This window comes from Equus asinus, chromosome 20 (assembly GCF_041296235.1).
Source record: "Equus asinus isolate D_3611 breed Donkey chromosome 20, EquAss-T2T_v2, whole genome shotgun sequence".
In the NCBI taxonomy this organism is placed as follows: Eukaryota; Metazoa; Chordata; class Mammalia; order Perissodactyla; family Equidae; genus Equus; species Equus asinus.
This window is the reverse complement of record NC_091809.1, coordinates 88,294,761-88,311,401: the sequence shown is the minus strand read 5'-3', so window position 1 is coordinate 88,311,401 and position 16,641 is coordinate 88,294,761. Positions and strand designations below refer to the sequence as shown.

General features: G+C 39.1%; 1 protein-coding gene across 1 annotated transcript; it reads right to left on the bottom strand.

Moving 5' to 3' along the window:
• Positions 1-7,131: 7,131 nt before the first annotated feature.
• Positions 7,132-8,040, bottom strand: LOC106830382 (olfactory receptor 51I1-like). The gene has a single exon (XM_014839961.2). It carries the CDS (start codon positions 8,038-8,040, stop codon positions 7,132-7,134), a length of 909 nt encoding a protein of 302 aa, XP_014695447.2.
• Between the last annotated feature and the right edge of the window lie 8,601 nt (positions 8,041-16,641).

Here is a 16,641-nt window from a genome sequence, read left to right as displayed (position 1 = left end):
AAGAAGTAGTGAGCAGGGCACAGAATTGTTAGTATCCAGAGAACATCAAGAGTGTTTAATACCAGGACATGACAGAATCCAAGGGGTTAAACTATTGTAAGAGAAGTTTAAAGATTGAATTGGAAGCAGAGGAGGGGGAGACTGATCAGAAGGTATGATGAGTAAGGCTTTGAAGCATAAGGTGACTAGAGAGATCTAGCAAAAAGTGAGCATTTCCAGAACTCAATGTTAAAGAGAAATTAAAATTGCTACAACAAGCAGTTCTGATTATTTGTGGGTTACCATGTTGTTGGCTAATTTTCTGACCGATAAGAAAGAGAAAGAGAGAGAAAAAGAACACATTTGGCTTGAAAATCCACCATGATCCACTTATAGGACTTTTAAAAATTCTTTTGAAATATACTTTTTGTGCTGCTGGTTTAACAAGAAAGAAGAAAGCTTTGCATCATCAGTGAGGAGATGTTTTAAATGATAGGTTATGTGGGTAGATTGGATCCAGACATACGTGAAGCCAGCAATGAGCTGAGATACTTGAAGAGAATGGAGGGATTAAGTGAGACATGGCCTTAATACACTCAGATAAATCTAGTGTGAATAAGACAACTTCACCAGAATTGAAGATCAGAAGCTGTGACGTAAGCTCATTGAATGGATGATGCATATGGACGCTGAGCTGAATTTGGGATGTTGGTATATTTTTCCCTGGATGTCAGTGACAGTTTCAAACATTTAGCAAAAATATGCAAATAAAGGAGATCGTCATTTTCCATTATAAACTGAGATTATATTCTGGGAGAGCTTTGGTCAAACTTTGCTTTGTTAATTTTCAATACCCTTAACATACGTTATGCATTTAATGATCTTCTCTCTCTTTCAACAAATATATGAAAATTAGAGTTTGTGTTTCTTATCTATTGTTCTCAAGTAAGTTGAACCAAGGATACCTCACACCTTTCTCAGAAAGACGCAGTTCACATTGCAACTAATGGAACAGTAAATATTTACAATCTTTCCATGAGAAATAGTTGCCCAGAAACTTTTTTTCAGCTCTGCAGCTCTTGCTGAGGCGAATATACATTATATGGGGATATTGAGATGGAATCGTGTTTTAAAAAACAAAGGATATACTTTTTTGCTACTGAAAAATCGGGAAGTTTATAATTTGTATTTCAAATAAGACTAGGAATATTGGAACAGCAAACATTGTATACTTTTGGAATTCTACGTCACGTGAGGTTTTTCCATAACAAATGGAAGCTAGCAAAATCCCAATATCCCATATACGGAAACACACACTACACTTATTTTAGTTTATCGCAGATGCATTTGCATTGTGTGTACAACTTAATTTTACATAAATTTTATGCATTTGAAGATAATCATTTAGCTATGCATTATCTTTCCTAGTTAGCCCAAATAAGTTATCTATCTATCTATCTATCTTTAAGATATAAGCTTCTTCAGGGAAAAAACGCTGTTTAATTTTTCTTGTGTTTTTGAAATCCTTCAGTTTACTTTTTGACAACAATGAAAATGCCAGCAGTGGGACTATAGTGAGATATCTCATCTGTCTTAGAGAGGGAAATCAGTTCTTTCGTAAAGTTGGAACATTGAGCTTAACACGTGATAGGTCAAATCAAAACAAAACTGAACTAAATTAAAACTAAAACAACAACAACAGAAAACAATTTAAAATAATCCACAATGTTAACATCTAGCTAAGTGATATTTGTGTTAGATTTAGTAGGTTATTCCTGCCCCTGAAGAATTTATGATTTCTTATTGTATTCTAGAACTTGTGTTAGTATATATTTCCCTCATTTTTTAAAACACTTTAACCATGTCTTGACAAGTCAGTAACATTTTTCATATGTGTTTCATATAATGTACAATATTTCTGAAAGGCCCACAAATTGGAGTTTGTTCTTGGAGGACAGGGGAACTTGCCCTTTCAAGCCAGGTCAATAAAATAACAAAGTTATCATATGGATATCACCACTGCCAATCACCTCTGCATCAGCTGAATTTTAAAGGAGGTTAGAATAGCTCATTTCCCTTGACAAATAAAAATGGCAAGTAATAGGATATTTTGGAGTATATGAGGAAGCCATTTTGTGTAAACCTAATTCGGCCTGACCTTGTCTTTCCAAAAGAGCCTGACCGAGGCCATTGAGCATGCCTTGTATATCTGCTTTAGTTATTCCCTATGGCAAGAGCAAAGGCCCTTGAGGTAAAGGTACAACTTCCCTCCCCCTCCTTAAAGATTAAGCATCTTTCTTTAGGCTGGGAACCGATTGCAGCACTCATCTGTGACCATCTGGCCACCCCCGCAGCATTCACTGAGACAGCAGACCTATCTGCCATTTCCATCAATCACTGTGCTGACAGAGCAGCCTCGTGACTATTGTAAAAGGGACATTTCAATCATATGTGAAACATACTCTTTGAGGGTATATAACCACCCTGTATACTCCCACTTCTTTGGAGTGCTCTGTTCCTTTGTGGAAAGACACTCCCGGGTTATAATCCTCAGATTTAAGCTCAGAATAAACTCACCCAAATTTCATTTATAGATTGGTTATGGATTATTTTCGTCGACACTCTCCTCTTTAATGCAGATGCTCAGAGGTGGGCCAAACTCTGTGTTTGTTGCTAAAAATTGAAGCATGTAATGTGGTGGAACATATAGAACTTTTATAAGTAGAGGACTGGAAATAATGTGATTTTGCAATTTTATTTACTAGATATTAAGTAGAGAATTGTGAGATAGGACAAAAACACCTATTTAAATGTTGTTTAGGGCTTCTGATATACGCAATTTTCTATCTATTAAAAATTATATTAGGGCCAGCCCAGTGGCATAGTGACTAAGTTCACGTGCTCTGCTTCAGCGGCCCAGGGTTTGCCAGTTTGGATTGCCTGCATGGACCTACATACAGCTTGTCAAACCATGCTGTGGCAGGTGTCCCATGTATAGAGGAATGTGGGCAGAGATGTCAGCTCAGGGTCAATCTTCCTCAGCAAAAAGAGTAGCATTGGCAGTGGATGTTAGCTCAGAGCTAATCTTCCTCAAAATAGACAAATAAATAAAATTAAATAAAAAAATTAAATTACACATTGGGCATAGCTTAGAGGGAAATCACCCCTGATTCTTGGCAAGCACAGAATTTAATGAATCCTGACTATTACCTAGTAAGTGTTTCTTTGGAACAGAGAAAATGCCTTTGGTTTTCATTCTAACTGGTATTATAGATATGTCTTGGAATGAGAAAAAGATCAAGGATACAAAGCCTGTGGGGGCTGGCCCGGTTGCGCAGTGGTTAAGTTCGCACTTTCTGCTTCTCTGCGGCCTTGGGTTCACCGGTTCGGAACCCGGGTGTGGACAGGGCACCGCTTGGCATGCCACGTATAAAGTAGAGGAAGATGGGCACGGATGTTAGATCAGGGCCAGGCTTCCTCAGCAAAAAGAGGAGGACTGGCAGTAGTTAGCTCAGGGCTAATCTTCCTCGGAAACAAAGAAAAAAAAGGATACAGAGCTTGTTTAAAGCCATTGGCTGGTTGGAAGATGAATAAAGAGGCTCAATTCCATAATCTCACTCATGACCACTTCTGAAAGCAACCACGAATCAAAGACAAAAAGTAATGCTAGACTCTTCTAGTGTCTAAATCAAAACCAATTTTAATAATGAGTTTGATAATGTTAGAAGACATTTCCCTTGTTTTGCATACCATTACAATAAAAAGGTTTTCTACATCTAACCCAAATATTCTTAGTATGACAGTTTTCTTATCTTTCATTTTCCAAGAAAAGAAAATTTTGATGTCATATAGAAAAATTTTCTTTCATAGTTAGAAACTAATTTTACCTAATTCTCAATCTTCAAGGTGAGTAATAAAAACATTTTAATAAATGTTGAATACAGGTATGTAATGTGTCTGAGCAATTCCAAGAATATAGAAAGCTTAAAGTATATAATAATATATGTATCAGATTCAGATTAGAATCATGAAGTGACCTAGTTCTTTATCTAATCAATAGATGAATTGTATTGAAAGAAAAATCACTTTGATTAGAAACAAAATCTAAGTACAGCTTGATGTAGTAAAAAATAATCCATATCTCTTTTTGTTGACCATTAATCTACACTAGCATTTTGGATTCACCTAGTTTGTGCAGAAGGGTAGGCTATTTAAAGGAGAAAGGGATTGGCCTCAGGGTATTAGCTATGCACATACATTGACCCAGCAAATCCCGTTAAATAAATCTATGTATCCTAAAACCTCATGGGACCATGTCATCCCTTCTCCAGTGATACTTGATTTGTTTTTGAGGTGTTTAATGTTAATGATGCTGTTACTCTCTCCATTCAGGAAAAACTCAGCTCAGATTTCTATTCCATTCCACTTTCTCTTTTGCTCTAGTGCCTTCAATCTTTCATGTGAAGGAGGACCTTTTACTCTTACTTCTCCTCCATCTATGATAGCTTATAAATAAGCAATGATGACACAAAGCCATGCTCTAGTATAAATACCAAACTGGAATCACTACAGTCCAGAATGATCCAGGATGCCAGAACCCAACATCCTCTCTACTTTGATATCTCCTAACTCTTTTTTACTGCCACCAAGCAAAACACTATTGCATCTCTCTTGAATTTTGATGCTTTAGGTACTGGGATGGATTGCAGATGGAGAAAGAAAAAAAGGCATAGACAATGGCAGCCTATAGGAGTAGAAACATTGGACTGGCTGTCCAAAGTAGTGCAACTGGAAGAAAATAATCATTGGCACTAAGTACAAGAGCACACAGACATGAAGAGGGCCTTCTGCCCTATCACCACAATGTTAAATATTGTGTCTAGTATTGTGCAAAAAAATCAGTATGTAGGAATCATCATGAGCAATGAGTCCAGCCTGTAGGTAGAGGTGATAACAAACAGTAGATAACAGATGCCAATGGAGAAGTACACATGGATACCTTCCATAAAGATGAGTCCAATCCCTAGACGAATGGTTCAGTTGAGATCTCCACAAATTTATTGGAGTAAGACCATTTTGCAAGACAGGTGTATGAATGAATACTTGAGACAAATTAGAGGTATATAATTATCATTGTTATGAGCCACTAATCAAAATTACATCTTCAGTGAAGAGGGTGGCACAGGAAGGTTGTAAGTTGTAGAAGGGAGAGACATAGTTTTTATTCCTACTGCTCTCTCTGAAGCTTCCTGTTCTGTTCAAGGAGGAACATGTATACACTACAAAATGCTAAACTGAGTTGCACTATGCCTGAGAAAGAGAGAAAAGAGCCGCAGTGTTAGCAGTCATCAGATTCCCTCCCACAAGGAGAGATACTATTGGGTGGGGCAGAGATGAAAGGGAGAATGATGACTTGGCAGAATTGATATATTTATGAAGGAAAAAAGTAGAATTATGAATAATATGGAGATATTCCCATGAGAAAAAGAAAGAAACTACGTGTATGAAAACTTGTAAAATAATAATTAAAAAAATAAGAGAAAGGGAATCTATATTCAAATCAACAGTACGTATTAGTCTTCACTGCATTTTGAGGCCAATTACCAAAGCATCTAAGGAGGAGGAATTTTAAATCATAGATAGATATAAGTGAATTCAAATTTATTTTCATGATCTACCGTCCCTTGTATAATGTGAACAACCTACCTTACAGGGTTGTGAAGATTCATAAAATATACTGAAAGGTTTATAACTTTGATAACAGCCTCACACATCCCCTTCCTATTTTGAAACTTCTTTCCCAAATGTAGTCTTATATTTCACATACTATATCTAAAAGATTATCGTAAATTTTCCATGTATGGTCAAGATTAAAACATGCATATATGTTTTCCCAAAAGTCTCCAAATGTCACTAGGAATGTTTAACTGAAGCACATGTATGGGACTGAGCATGAGTTTTGCATTAACACCATTAATGTTTTACTGAGAAGTTGAAGGGCTTAGTATTTGCCAGGAGCATATTCTTTTGGCTTTAGAATGAGAACCTGAAAAGGTCAGGCAGGGAAAAACATGCAGTCAACATAGAAACAGAGGGGAGAGAAAGAGTGAAGGATATACACAGTGTCATCAAATGGGGTTAATACACACAGAAGATAGGAGGTAAAATAAATATAGGAATCAAAGAAATATGTGTAGACCCATATTAATTCATTCAATAATTCATTTATGCATTTACCAAATATTTATTAAATAGCTAGAATATTCCAGACATTATAGGAGTCCCTGGGTGTATGTAGTAAGCAAAAGAGACAGTCTATGCCTTATGGACATAAAATGTACTGGGCTAGAGAGACAATAAAAAAATAAAACATATACAGATGATTACTTGATTACAAATGTGACATGTTTATGGGAGAAATGACAAGAAACAAAAGGTGCTGTTAATGCATAATAGAATGGGGGGGGCAGGGGACAACCAACCTTAACATCCTACTATGAGGGAGATAGGGACAATGTAAACCCAGGCCCCTACAAATCCAAGGAAAATAAGGCTCTCAATAAATTTTCCTCTCTCATGTTACCCCACTAACATTTATTCTGCAGTGACTTCAACTCAGTACAACTTCTGAAACCTCACACATCAAATTCTCCAACTGACTGAAGATATCCAGCTGACTGAACACCTGTTAATCTGGGTCAACTATTTACCTATTGGTGGCCAGTTAGTTTTTCCAGTTTTTTTAAATCTTATATCAAACATTGCTGAAATGAAAATTCTTACTCAAATTAAAGTCTCTTATTCACTTCTTATTCAAGTGACCATGAACAAGCATAAGAGTATAAATCTACAGAAGTGCTAAGAAGTGGAATTTCTGGGTTAAAGAGTATGTTCATTTTAAGTTGACACAAACAACAAAATAGCAGAAAAAACACTATACTATACTAATACAGATTACAGCATATAGTGTACAAAAATGTTTGTTCTCTACACATTCTGTAACATGCAGCATCATTAAGCCTTCTAATTTTGACCAAGTGATGAGCACTCCCTCCCTCCCAGACCACCTTTGGTGATATAACCACCTGGCTTGAGGGTAACCACTTCATTGGCCCTAATCTCCTTCATATTTTCTTTGAGGAAAGAGTTGGATTAGCCCCTGGCGAATCTGCTTGGTCTTAATGCTGTAATGATGGGATTGAGTACAGGAGGCACCAGAAGATAGACATTGGCCAGGAGTAGTCGGAGAGCAGGTGCAGCATGCTTCCTGAAGCGGTGCAACAGAGCGACACTAATCATGGGCACATAGTACACAAGCACTGCACAGATATGTGATACACATGTACTGAGGGCCTTCCACCGTCCCTCCCCAGAGGTAATGCCCAGCACTGTGTAGAGGATCAGCACGTACGAGATGATGATGAGCAGCGAGTCCAGCCCAAAAGTGGAAGTAACAATGCAGAGCCCCAGAATGCTGTTGGGATGAGTGTCCCCACAGGGCAGCTGGATTAGATCTGAGTGAAGACAATAGGAGTGGGAGAGGATGTTGTGGCCACAGAAGGGAAGACGCTTCAGGAGAAAGGGCAGTGGAAACATGAGCATCATACTCTTCAGTCCAAGTACAGCACCAGTGCCAGCAATACGAGAAAGGGTCAGGATGGTGGTATACCGCAGTGGATTGTAGATGGCCACAAAGCTGTCCACAGACATGGCCAGCAGAACTCCTGACTCAAGGATGGAAAATGAATGTATGGAGAACATTTGCAAAAGGCAAGCTTCAAAGCAGATCTCATTGGCACCGAAAAGGAAGATGCCCAGCACAGTGGGCAGTGTAGAAGCAGAGACACCAAGCTCTGCAAAGGCTAGCATAGCTAGGAATAGGTACATCGGCTGGTGCAGAGAGGTGTTTTTCTTGATCACTGTGAGGATCAGACTATTGCCCACAAGGGCCACAAGATCTGTGAAGCAGAATGGGAAGATAAACCAAGAGTACAAGTCCTCTAGACCAGGGAGACCAGTCAGTAGAAAATATTTTGGGGTGAATTGGCTGCTGTTGAACATTTTCCTGAGTCTGGAGTCTGGGGAATTCAACCTAGGCAGGGACCAGGGATGCAAACTAGAGTGAGACACACAAAGATTATTGAAGACAGAGGGACCAACAAATTTCTCTGTATGGTACTATCTGCCGAAGTATGTCCTTCCTCCCGTGCATAACCACTTGCTTTTGGTCTTCAATGCTAAATAAAAATGTGGAGTCATGATTGCAAAAAAGTATACTCCAGAATAAGGAAATCTGGTAGAGTATTTTATCATTCATAATTCAAACTATCCCCATAGTGGTTTCACTAAGTATATTTGTTAGGAATTAAATGTTTCTCACATCCCTATAAAGAGATGGTATTGTGTGGTTTAAAGAAGATATCATTGCAAAGACATTGACATAAAGAAAGCAGTAATCTTTCAGACATTATACAATTCCCTTTTAGAGCATGTTGGGTTTTAATTTACTGATGAGGACAGGGATTAAGAACAAAAGTATTTCAATGTCAGTGTAGAATTGCTCAGTAGATAAAGATTCTAAATATCCATCCCTGCCAGTCCAAGCAGCATCAAAGAATGTTCTCCATTTGAAACACAGAATTATCTAGGTTTACCTGGAGAAAACATCCTTAAAATGGGCTCAGTTCTCCATGTTCATCCCACAACCTCCTGGATGATTACTTTGGTTTTTACACATGGTGGGAGAGAGTGTAGAAAAAAGTCTAGCTATAAAGGTTAATGAAAAGATGTATTTTTCCCAATGGAATTCCATCAATGGAAAGAATTATTCTACTCATTGAAAAATTCCTCTCCTGTTGTGAATACACACATTGCAATGTGATTAACCAATGCTTACTGTGTGTTTGGACACACGGACAAGAGACCTAGAGTATAGTGCCTTCAGATCATGTGTCTGAAACTGCAGAAATAATGACAATTTTAATCCACGATGGCCCACCTCAGTAGCGCTCATGCCTTCTGAAACCCTGCCTGGGAAGGCAACTGGTATCTGTTTACATTATCTAAGACAAATATATCTGTTAAGGTGAAAAGAAAAGACCTCTGCATACCAAGCAGATATATCTGTGATGGTTGGAAGATCAACCAAACTTCTGTGCTAGAAAAAAAAAAAATGAGAGAGGAAAAAATTGCTCTCTCACTTATCAGATATAGAAAATAGATCTGACCACCCCAACTGGAAACAAGCGAAACCAGAATGAGATAAGGGGGAATGTACTGGAGATGAGGAAGCTGGAGGTATTAAAAGATGTGATACAGTTGAATCTGCAGATATGATTTTAAACTCCTGATTTTTTCTTTCCAGTGGTCTATTCTGTGAACTTACTTTAAATCTGTAATATGAAGACAATCCCACATAGAATAAAAATTAAGAGGAGACAATATAATAATGTATATAAAAGAATTTTATAAACTATCAGTAATCACCAGTTATAAGAAAGGAACATTGGCCATTTCAGGAGACATTAGATCTTCAATGAAGAACTATGCCTTCTCACTGAGGGATAAACTTTAGTGATGACATAGGGGTGTCCCTTAACTAGGAACCACTTATGTTGCTGATACTCTGAGGTTGATCTCTTCTCTAATTAATATTTGGGCTATACTGTCCCTTTCAACTCAACCCTTCCTTGCCTCAATTTAGCATCTTATTAGCTAAGTCATTTACTTCCTGCTTAAAGTGCTTGATGTTTCGATATATTTTTAGAAATTTCCTTGGATTATTTAGCACTATTCATTTATAATTGTATACCTTATTTATGGATCCCACATTTCACGTTACGTATTTTGGAATTTCAGAGCAGTTCGCATAAAAGGTAGGACTGCAGACCGTGGGGTCAGGTTTTCTCAGCTGGAATCCCGGCTCAGTCACTTTCTGTCTGGGTCTCCATTTCTCCACCTGTAAAGCAGACATAATCATAATACATAGCCCCATAGACTTGTTTTGAGGCTTGAACAAGTTAATGTGTAGGGAGCAGTTAGCCTACATTACATTTTCAATAATTGTTACTATTGGTGAAATAATAATGCTAATAATTATATCATCAATATAAATCAGGCATTGAATTTTTATATCTTTTTTCATTCGGATCATTCTCTCCCCATCCTTATGGATAATATTTATTTTTTAATTTATTTTGCAAATAAGCAAATTTCTTAATTGCCTAAAATTTTCCAGATTGAAGATAGCAACGTTGTACGTTTATCCTGGTCTTATACTGCGTCACTACAAGTATCTGGAATATCTCTAGAAAATCATTTGACACTGCTTCCTGATCCTTCAAGGACACTTCATCTCACACAGATTAAAAGAGTCTGTTGCTTTCCACAAGCTCCTCTGAGTATTAAACACAAACAAGCAAAGAAACAAAAACATGTTTGCATGAGGAGTGAGCCACTGCATAGAACTGTCAGTACTGAGTATCACCTGCCATGTAAAAGGGAGCAGAAAAGTTGAGAGAGAATGTGCCTGGCCATGATGCAGGCTCTGGGGAGGGAAAAGTGGTCCAGGAGCCAGCCTAAACTTTGGGTTTGACATCTTCATAGTCTATTAGCTAGTATCTTAATTTTGGAGACTACAACAACAAAAGTGAAGCAAACTGATTCTAACATGCATGATATCCCCTGGCACTTCAAAATAGTCTGGTATAGAGGAGGTTAGTGGCATCCGAACATCATCCATCAATTTTAATTAATAAGGTAAGTAGTGACTTTTGTTCCCCACACCACTGTTTAAGATTGACAAATAAATGGCAAGAAATAGGATATATTGGAGTATATGAGGAAGCCATTCAGTGTAAATCTAATTTGGCCTGACCTTGCTTTTCCAAAAGCACCAGATGTGGCCGTTGAGCATGCATTGTATATCTGCTTTAAGCATTGGCTATGTCCCAAAGACAAGAACAAATGGCCTTAAAGATGCAGCTTCCCCCATATTGGCATTTCCTTATGGATAAGCAGCTCTCCCTAAGGTAGGAACTGATCGCTGTGCACACCCACAGGTCGACCACCCAGCTCGAGACAACAGACCTGCTACCTGCTGTGTCCACAGAGACAACAGACTTACTATCTGCTGTGTCCATCAATTGCTGTGCCAACACAGCAATCTTGTGACTATTGGTAAAAGGGACATTTCAAACATATGTGAAACATGCTCTTTGAGGGTATATAACCACTCTGTACACTCCACTTCTTTGGTGTCCTTCCTTCCTTAGGGAAGGAATGTCGCAGGCTATATGGTCGTCCCATTTGGCTCAGAATAAATGCACCCCAATTTTCATTTATAGAGCGGTTATGGACTATTTTTGTCGACAAGATAAAAGGAAAATTCTTTACAACTATACATGCATCCTCTCTGAATGGCGCACCTTCTAATGCCTATGACACTCCGATGAGGAGATTTAGCAACCTGACTTGACTCCTCTCTAAATCCTGACACACCCTAACTTGTCTTTCTCTCCTGGTCATTCCTCTGATTTTTTTTTTAAATCTTGTTTTGTTTCTGTTATTATTGTTTTCTTTTCTTAAGCTGTCTAGAATTCAGTTCACCTAAAAATTGTATTTTAAAACAAATACAACCTCCACCACTCCTTCATAACATGTGACTCAAACATAGGTTCCATGATGTCCTTCCTTGCTAGTGCATACAGTTGATCACTTTCTTCAGCAGCCTCCCCCAGCACTTCTCTCTGGAATCAGTCGGTTCCATACATTGCACTTTAGTTGTTTAGGTGACTTTCTCCTAGTTGTCTTCCAGCTCTTCCAAAGAAGACCTAGAGACTATTTTTAAGCATACCTTCAAGGATTAATAAATGGAAAAGGATAAAGGGAAGGAAGGCAACAGGAAAGAAGGTACACACTAATTTACAGTGATGCTATTCTAGGCTGGGAGTTTGGTGAGAAAAGTATTTTTCCTTCTTTTATCAGATGACAGCCTCTTTGAGGACACAAAAATAATGTAATGTCCTTTGCCTTCATTGTATAGGAGGAGTTGTTATGTAGGAAGTCAGAGATTGACACTAATGAATGAGATGCAAGGGTTAAATGGGAAATATTATAAGGAGAGGTTAAAGCCTGGTGTCTGGAAAAGAGGGGGACAAGTAAGAACAATGAGAACAGAAAAGAAAATGTACTGATTTAGTGCTATGTATCAGCTACTCTGGAAGGGTGCCCTGTGTATGCTATCTTCATACGTCATCTTATTTATTCTCAATATACACAAAATGACATAATCAACCCATTTTACAACTTGGGAGACTAAGAAATGGGCATTTGAAGTGACTTGACAAAGTCGCAGTGGCAAAAGTGAAATTAAAGATAGGAGGGAAAGGAATCCTGAACCAAAGCCGTAGGAGGAACCAGTGATAAGGAGTGAGATGGGAGCCTGGTCAGCCCGAGAGGTGGGTGAGGGAAGAGTGAAAAGCATAGGGCATCCGAGGAACTGGGTTTCAGAGCAACCAGACCCTAAAGCTTATGTAGCTGCCTGCGTGGGATGGAGAGGAGAAGGCATATTGGTACTGAAGGTGAACAAGAAGAGGGTAAATAGGCTTAAGAAATGAAGATAGATTTAAAAACAGAATTAAATATCTAATTTAAAACAAATTGGCTTTGGGGACGAAAATAGAGGACTCCTCGCCCCAGGTTTTCTGAATTAACAGAGAGGCGATGGATAAAACAGATTCTAAGTGTTCCTCTGCCACACCAAGGCTTTTGAACAAAAGTATGTCCTCCAGGGAGGAGTCTTTTGTGACAGAAAGAAAGGGGAAATAAGGTGTGTGCTGGAAATGAGCTGCATCTCAGAACAAAAACCACAGGGTCAGCTCACCAGAACAAATTTCCCATTCTGACCCAATAGGCTGGACTTCCAGGGCAAACGCCACTCCTTCTCTATGAAGGCCCACCTGCCCTCACTGTAGCTGGTCTCAGGGCTAGTCTGCAGCTCACTGGCTGGAGGCAGAGGCTGACTGGTCTTCTTCTTTATCATGACTCCAGAACTTTTATCATCTCTCCTTCCCTCAGTTTTTCCTATCAGTCCCCTGGGAGACACAAGCAAATCAGCCTCAGGAGAACATGCTGCCTCTGGGCCTGCAGAAACAATTGGGCCAAGAGCAGACGATCCTCAGATGTGTTCCTTGGGGAACCATAAGTCAAAATCTGAGAAAATATAGAACAGGATCATGCGCATGCACGAGCGAGTATGTGTGTGTATGGACATGTCTCTGTGAGTATGCTTTTATGCACATATGCAAGTATGTAAATTTATGTAAATGTACACATGAACCCTTGCCTGTGCACTCATATGTGTGCAGGTGTATGTACAACCATGCTCCTTTATGTAGAATTTTATTTGCAAGTTCGTATTAATCTATGAGCATGCGTATCTTTCCATATATACATTTATCAATGGATGTGTGTACATTCATGTCTGTGTACGTCCATGCATGTATTGCATTTCTCTTTATACATATGTATTTGTATAATAGCATAAGTTTATTTAAAGATCCTTCTAAAACACTCTGATACTTGTTTTATGTCCTAAGCCTTACTGGTGAGGGACATTCCTGTGTCCTATGGGCCCAGCAGAAATCCCTTGTGCCGAACTGGTAAAGCACGATCTAAGGGGCCCTTTTAATTTGTATCTTGTACTCAGATCTGGGGGTTCTTTCCTTAGGTTAGCAACTCACAGACATGCCTCTGTCACATCACCACCCACAGATTTGATTCACTCTCAAACTCAATTGTTCTCACTCTGATAATAAATTAGGTTTTCATGTTTCTTTCAGCTAAATTTCCCCTCTTGTTAGGGCTCTGAGAAAGCAACAGCCTCACTCACTGTGTCCCCGTAGCTGAGTCTAAGTTCTGTTGCACGCTGCATCTCCCTCTTCTAAATCACCCACAGTACCGAAGTAGAAGCACCTGATGGCACTGTCTGCTTTCTCTCTCTCTCTCCTTTTTTTAAGGAAGATTAGCCCTGAGCTAACTGCTGCCAATTCTCCTCTTTTTGCTAAGGAAGACTGGCCCTGAGCTAACATCCATGCCCATCTTCCTCTACTTTATATGTGGGACACCTACCACAGCATGGCTTGCCAAGCAGTGCCATGTCCACAGCCGGGATCTGAACATGCAAACCCCAGGCCACCGAAGTGGAACCTACCCACTTAACTGCTGCACCACTGGGCCAGCCCCTGCCTTCTCTCTTTAACTTTACTTTTTCGTTGTGAATGTATGAAAGGTCTCGGAACCTGTTTCCTCTATGTAAAAGGGAATGATTGTACTTGCTTCCAAAGGCAAAAAATAGAATTTAATGAGATAACTTAATTGAACAAATCTCAAAAACAGTAGGCACTCAAAGTACTTTTTCTTCGTGGCAAACAGAATCCCACTGGCAAAGAAATCATTCTCAGTTTCTTTTAGAATTAACCTTGGCCTTCTCTAACTCTCCTCCTCCTCTTGCCCTTGCCCCTGGGAACCACCATTGACATTTTGTTTTGGAGCAGGCACTGACTCTGCTGGTGGCCCCCTCAGCCATCCATCTGAGATCTAGTCCTAACGATGGCCTTCACAAATGGTCATCTCTCCCAGCCTCCCCTGAGGTAGAATCCTCCATCTCCAGATCAGGCAGGTCTTTGCAGCCAGAATTGCCAGGATGATTTCCTCATTTTCAGCTGCTCAGTTGCTCCTGTGTTCTGAATTATCACCAAATCCTCGAAAGGCTGGCTGCATAAGACTCTCATCTTATGGCAGTGTCCTTGTTCATGTTCTATTCTAAAAGCTCATGAGGAGGATCTGTTACCTAGTCTGGTTGCAAGAGGAAATGCTCATGAATTTCCCCCAAATCAGCAATCTAGATTCATTTAGGTGTGGAAACATCATCCTTGTCATTGCTTTTGTATACTTTGTGTCATTTAAGATCTCTCGTTCCCAAAACATAGAGTTGATGGTTAAGCAACTACACTGGGATGAGGAAGTCTTTTGGTGAAGTTGAATAAAGACTGATTACATGCTTGGCACTCAGGTTTTCCAACAAACCGTTTAGAGGTAAGATTTCCTGTTCCTCCTCCATAGCTACCTCAGCTTGCACTCTGAGAAGAGCTCCATTCTACTTTCCCTGAAATTAACCAGAGATTAAGTGATCTCTGTTCACTAACAGCTTATTTGTCGGGATCACTTTTTCTGTTCCAGCTACAGCTTAGAGTCAGTCCTATCAGGAGTCTATCCTCCTACTTTATGTAAACATAACAATCTGTCAAACAAGAATTAGAACATCTGTTTTACAAATGGGAATCAAGAGAGGATAAATGTGTCATGGATGAAAGACTGGATTAGGAGATGCAGCAAAGATATTTCATAAAAACAATTTATTTTAACTTATTTCATTTCTCTGGCTGCTTTCCCATCATCATACTTCAGGGGCCTGGATGGAGGGGGCCATTGTTATTTCTATGTTTTTAACAATTCTTATTTAACTGGCAGCTCTTAGAAATCAAGTTGTTCTGTGCTTTATGGGCACTTTCTCCTTGAATTCTCACTATATCTTTATAAAGGATATACCATTTATTCCTGATTTTGTGGATGAGGAACTTGGCTCTTAGGATAAATTAATTTAAAACCATGCTAACTCATTCTTACAATGGTAATCAGAATCACAAGTAAACTATTAATTTATTGTTATTGCATTAATTACACTTTGATATAAAAACCTGTGGCAATTCGCAGTATTGAATTATGTTATTCTGGTCTCACTCTGAATCAATTTCTATCAACTTTTTTTCTTAAGTATAGGTAACGTGTACGTACTTCTTTGCATGTCTTCTAATTTTTTTCGTTGAGACTGAACATTTTAGATAAGAAATTGCAGCATTCTGGATTTTAATTTTTTTCTGGAATGCTGTTATTGTTAGTTTTTGTTTCTTTTTATAATAACTTGCCTGGACTAAAACTAAGGGATTTTCCTCCCTTATGGTATGTGGCTGGTGATGCCTCTGCTCACATTTTATATTCTTATTTTGATTTTTTCAGCCTATCTGTCTAGGGTGTCACCCCTGTGTCTGCATAGTTTATATGTTGTTTTCAAACACCTTTTCTCAGTAAGGTTTCCATCCTTGTCAATGGATTTGTGTATGAGCTGGGGAATGCATCCAAAGATCAAGCAGTTCTCAAAGCTGACTTTTACTTTCTGCTAGGCCTCCTGGGTCTCTCCTGCACGTGCTCATAGTTCCCCAGTCAGCCATGAAGGTGTGGAGAGTAGGCTCCTGGCTCTCTCAATTCCAGAATCTCTGTGTAAAATTTCTCCGTGGTGCACTGCTTGCCCCATCCTGGACCACAGTTTGGGGCTAGTAGATCTCTGGGATTTCCCTGTTAATTTATCACCAGTTTTGCCACTTTTACGGATAATGCTGCTGCATTTTCACCCTCTACCCCAAATCATCTTCGCTCTTCAACAGCAAGATGTCAAAGCCCCATTCTGGGGAAATTACAGTTCTCACCAACCACAGGGAGTGGTTGGAAAGTAGAAGCAGACCCAGACAAGAATGTCATAGGCTTGCACTAATCCTACTAAATGTTCTAGCAGTTTTCCGTGACTAAATAGTCCTCAACTTGTTA

Bases quoted from the DNA above. Each gene is read 5' to 3' on its own strand.
- LOC106830382 (XM_014839961.2), bottom strand. From the start codon at position 8,040: ATGTTCAACAGCAGCCAATTCACCCCAAAATATTTTCTACTGACTGGT.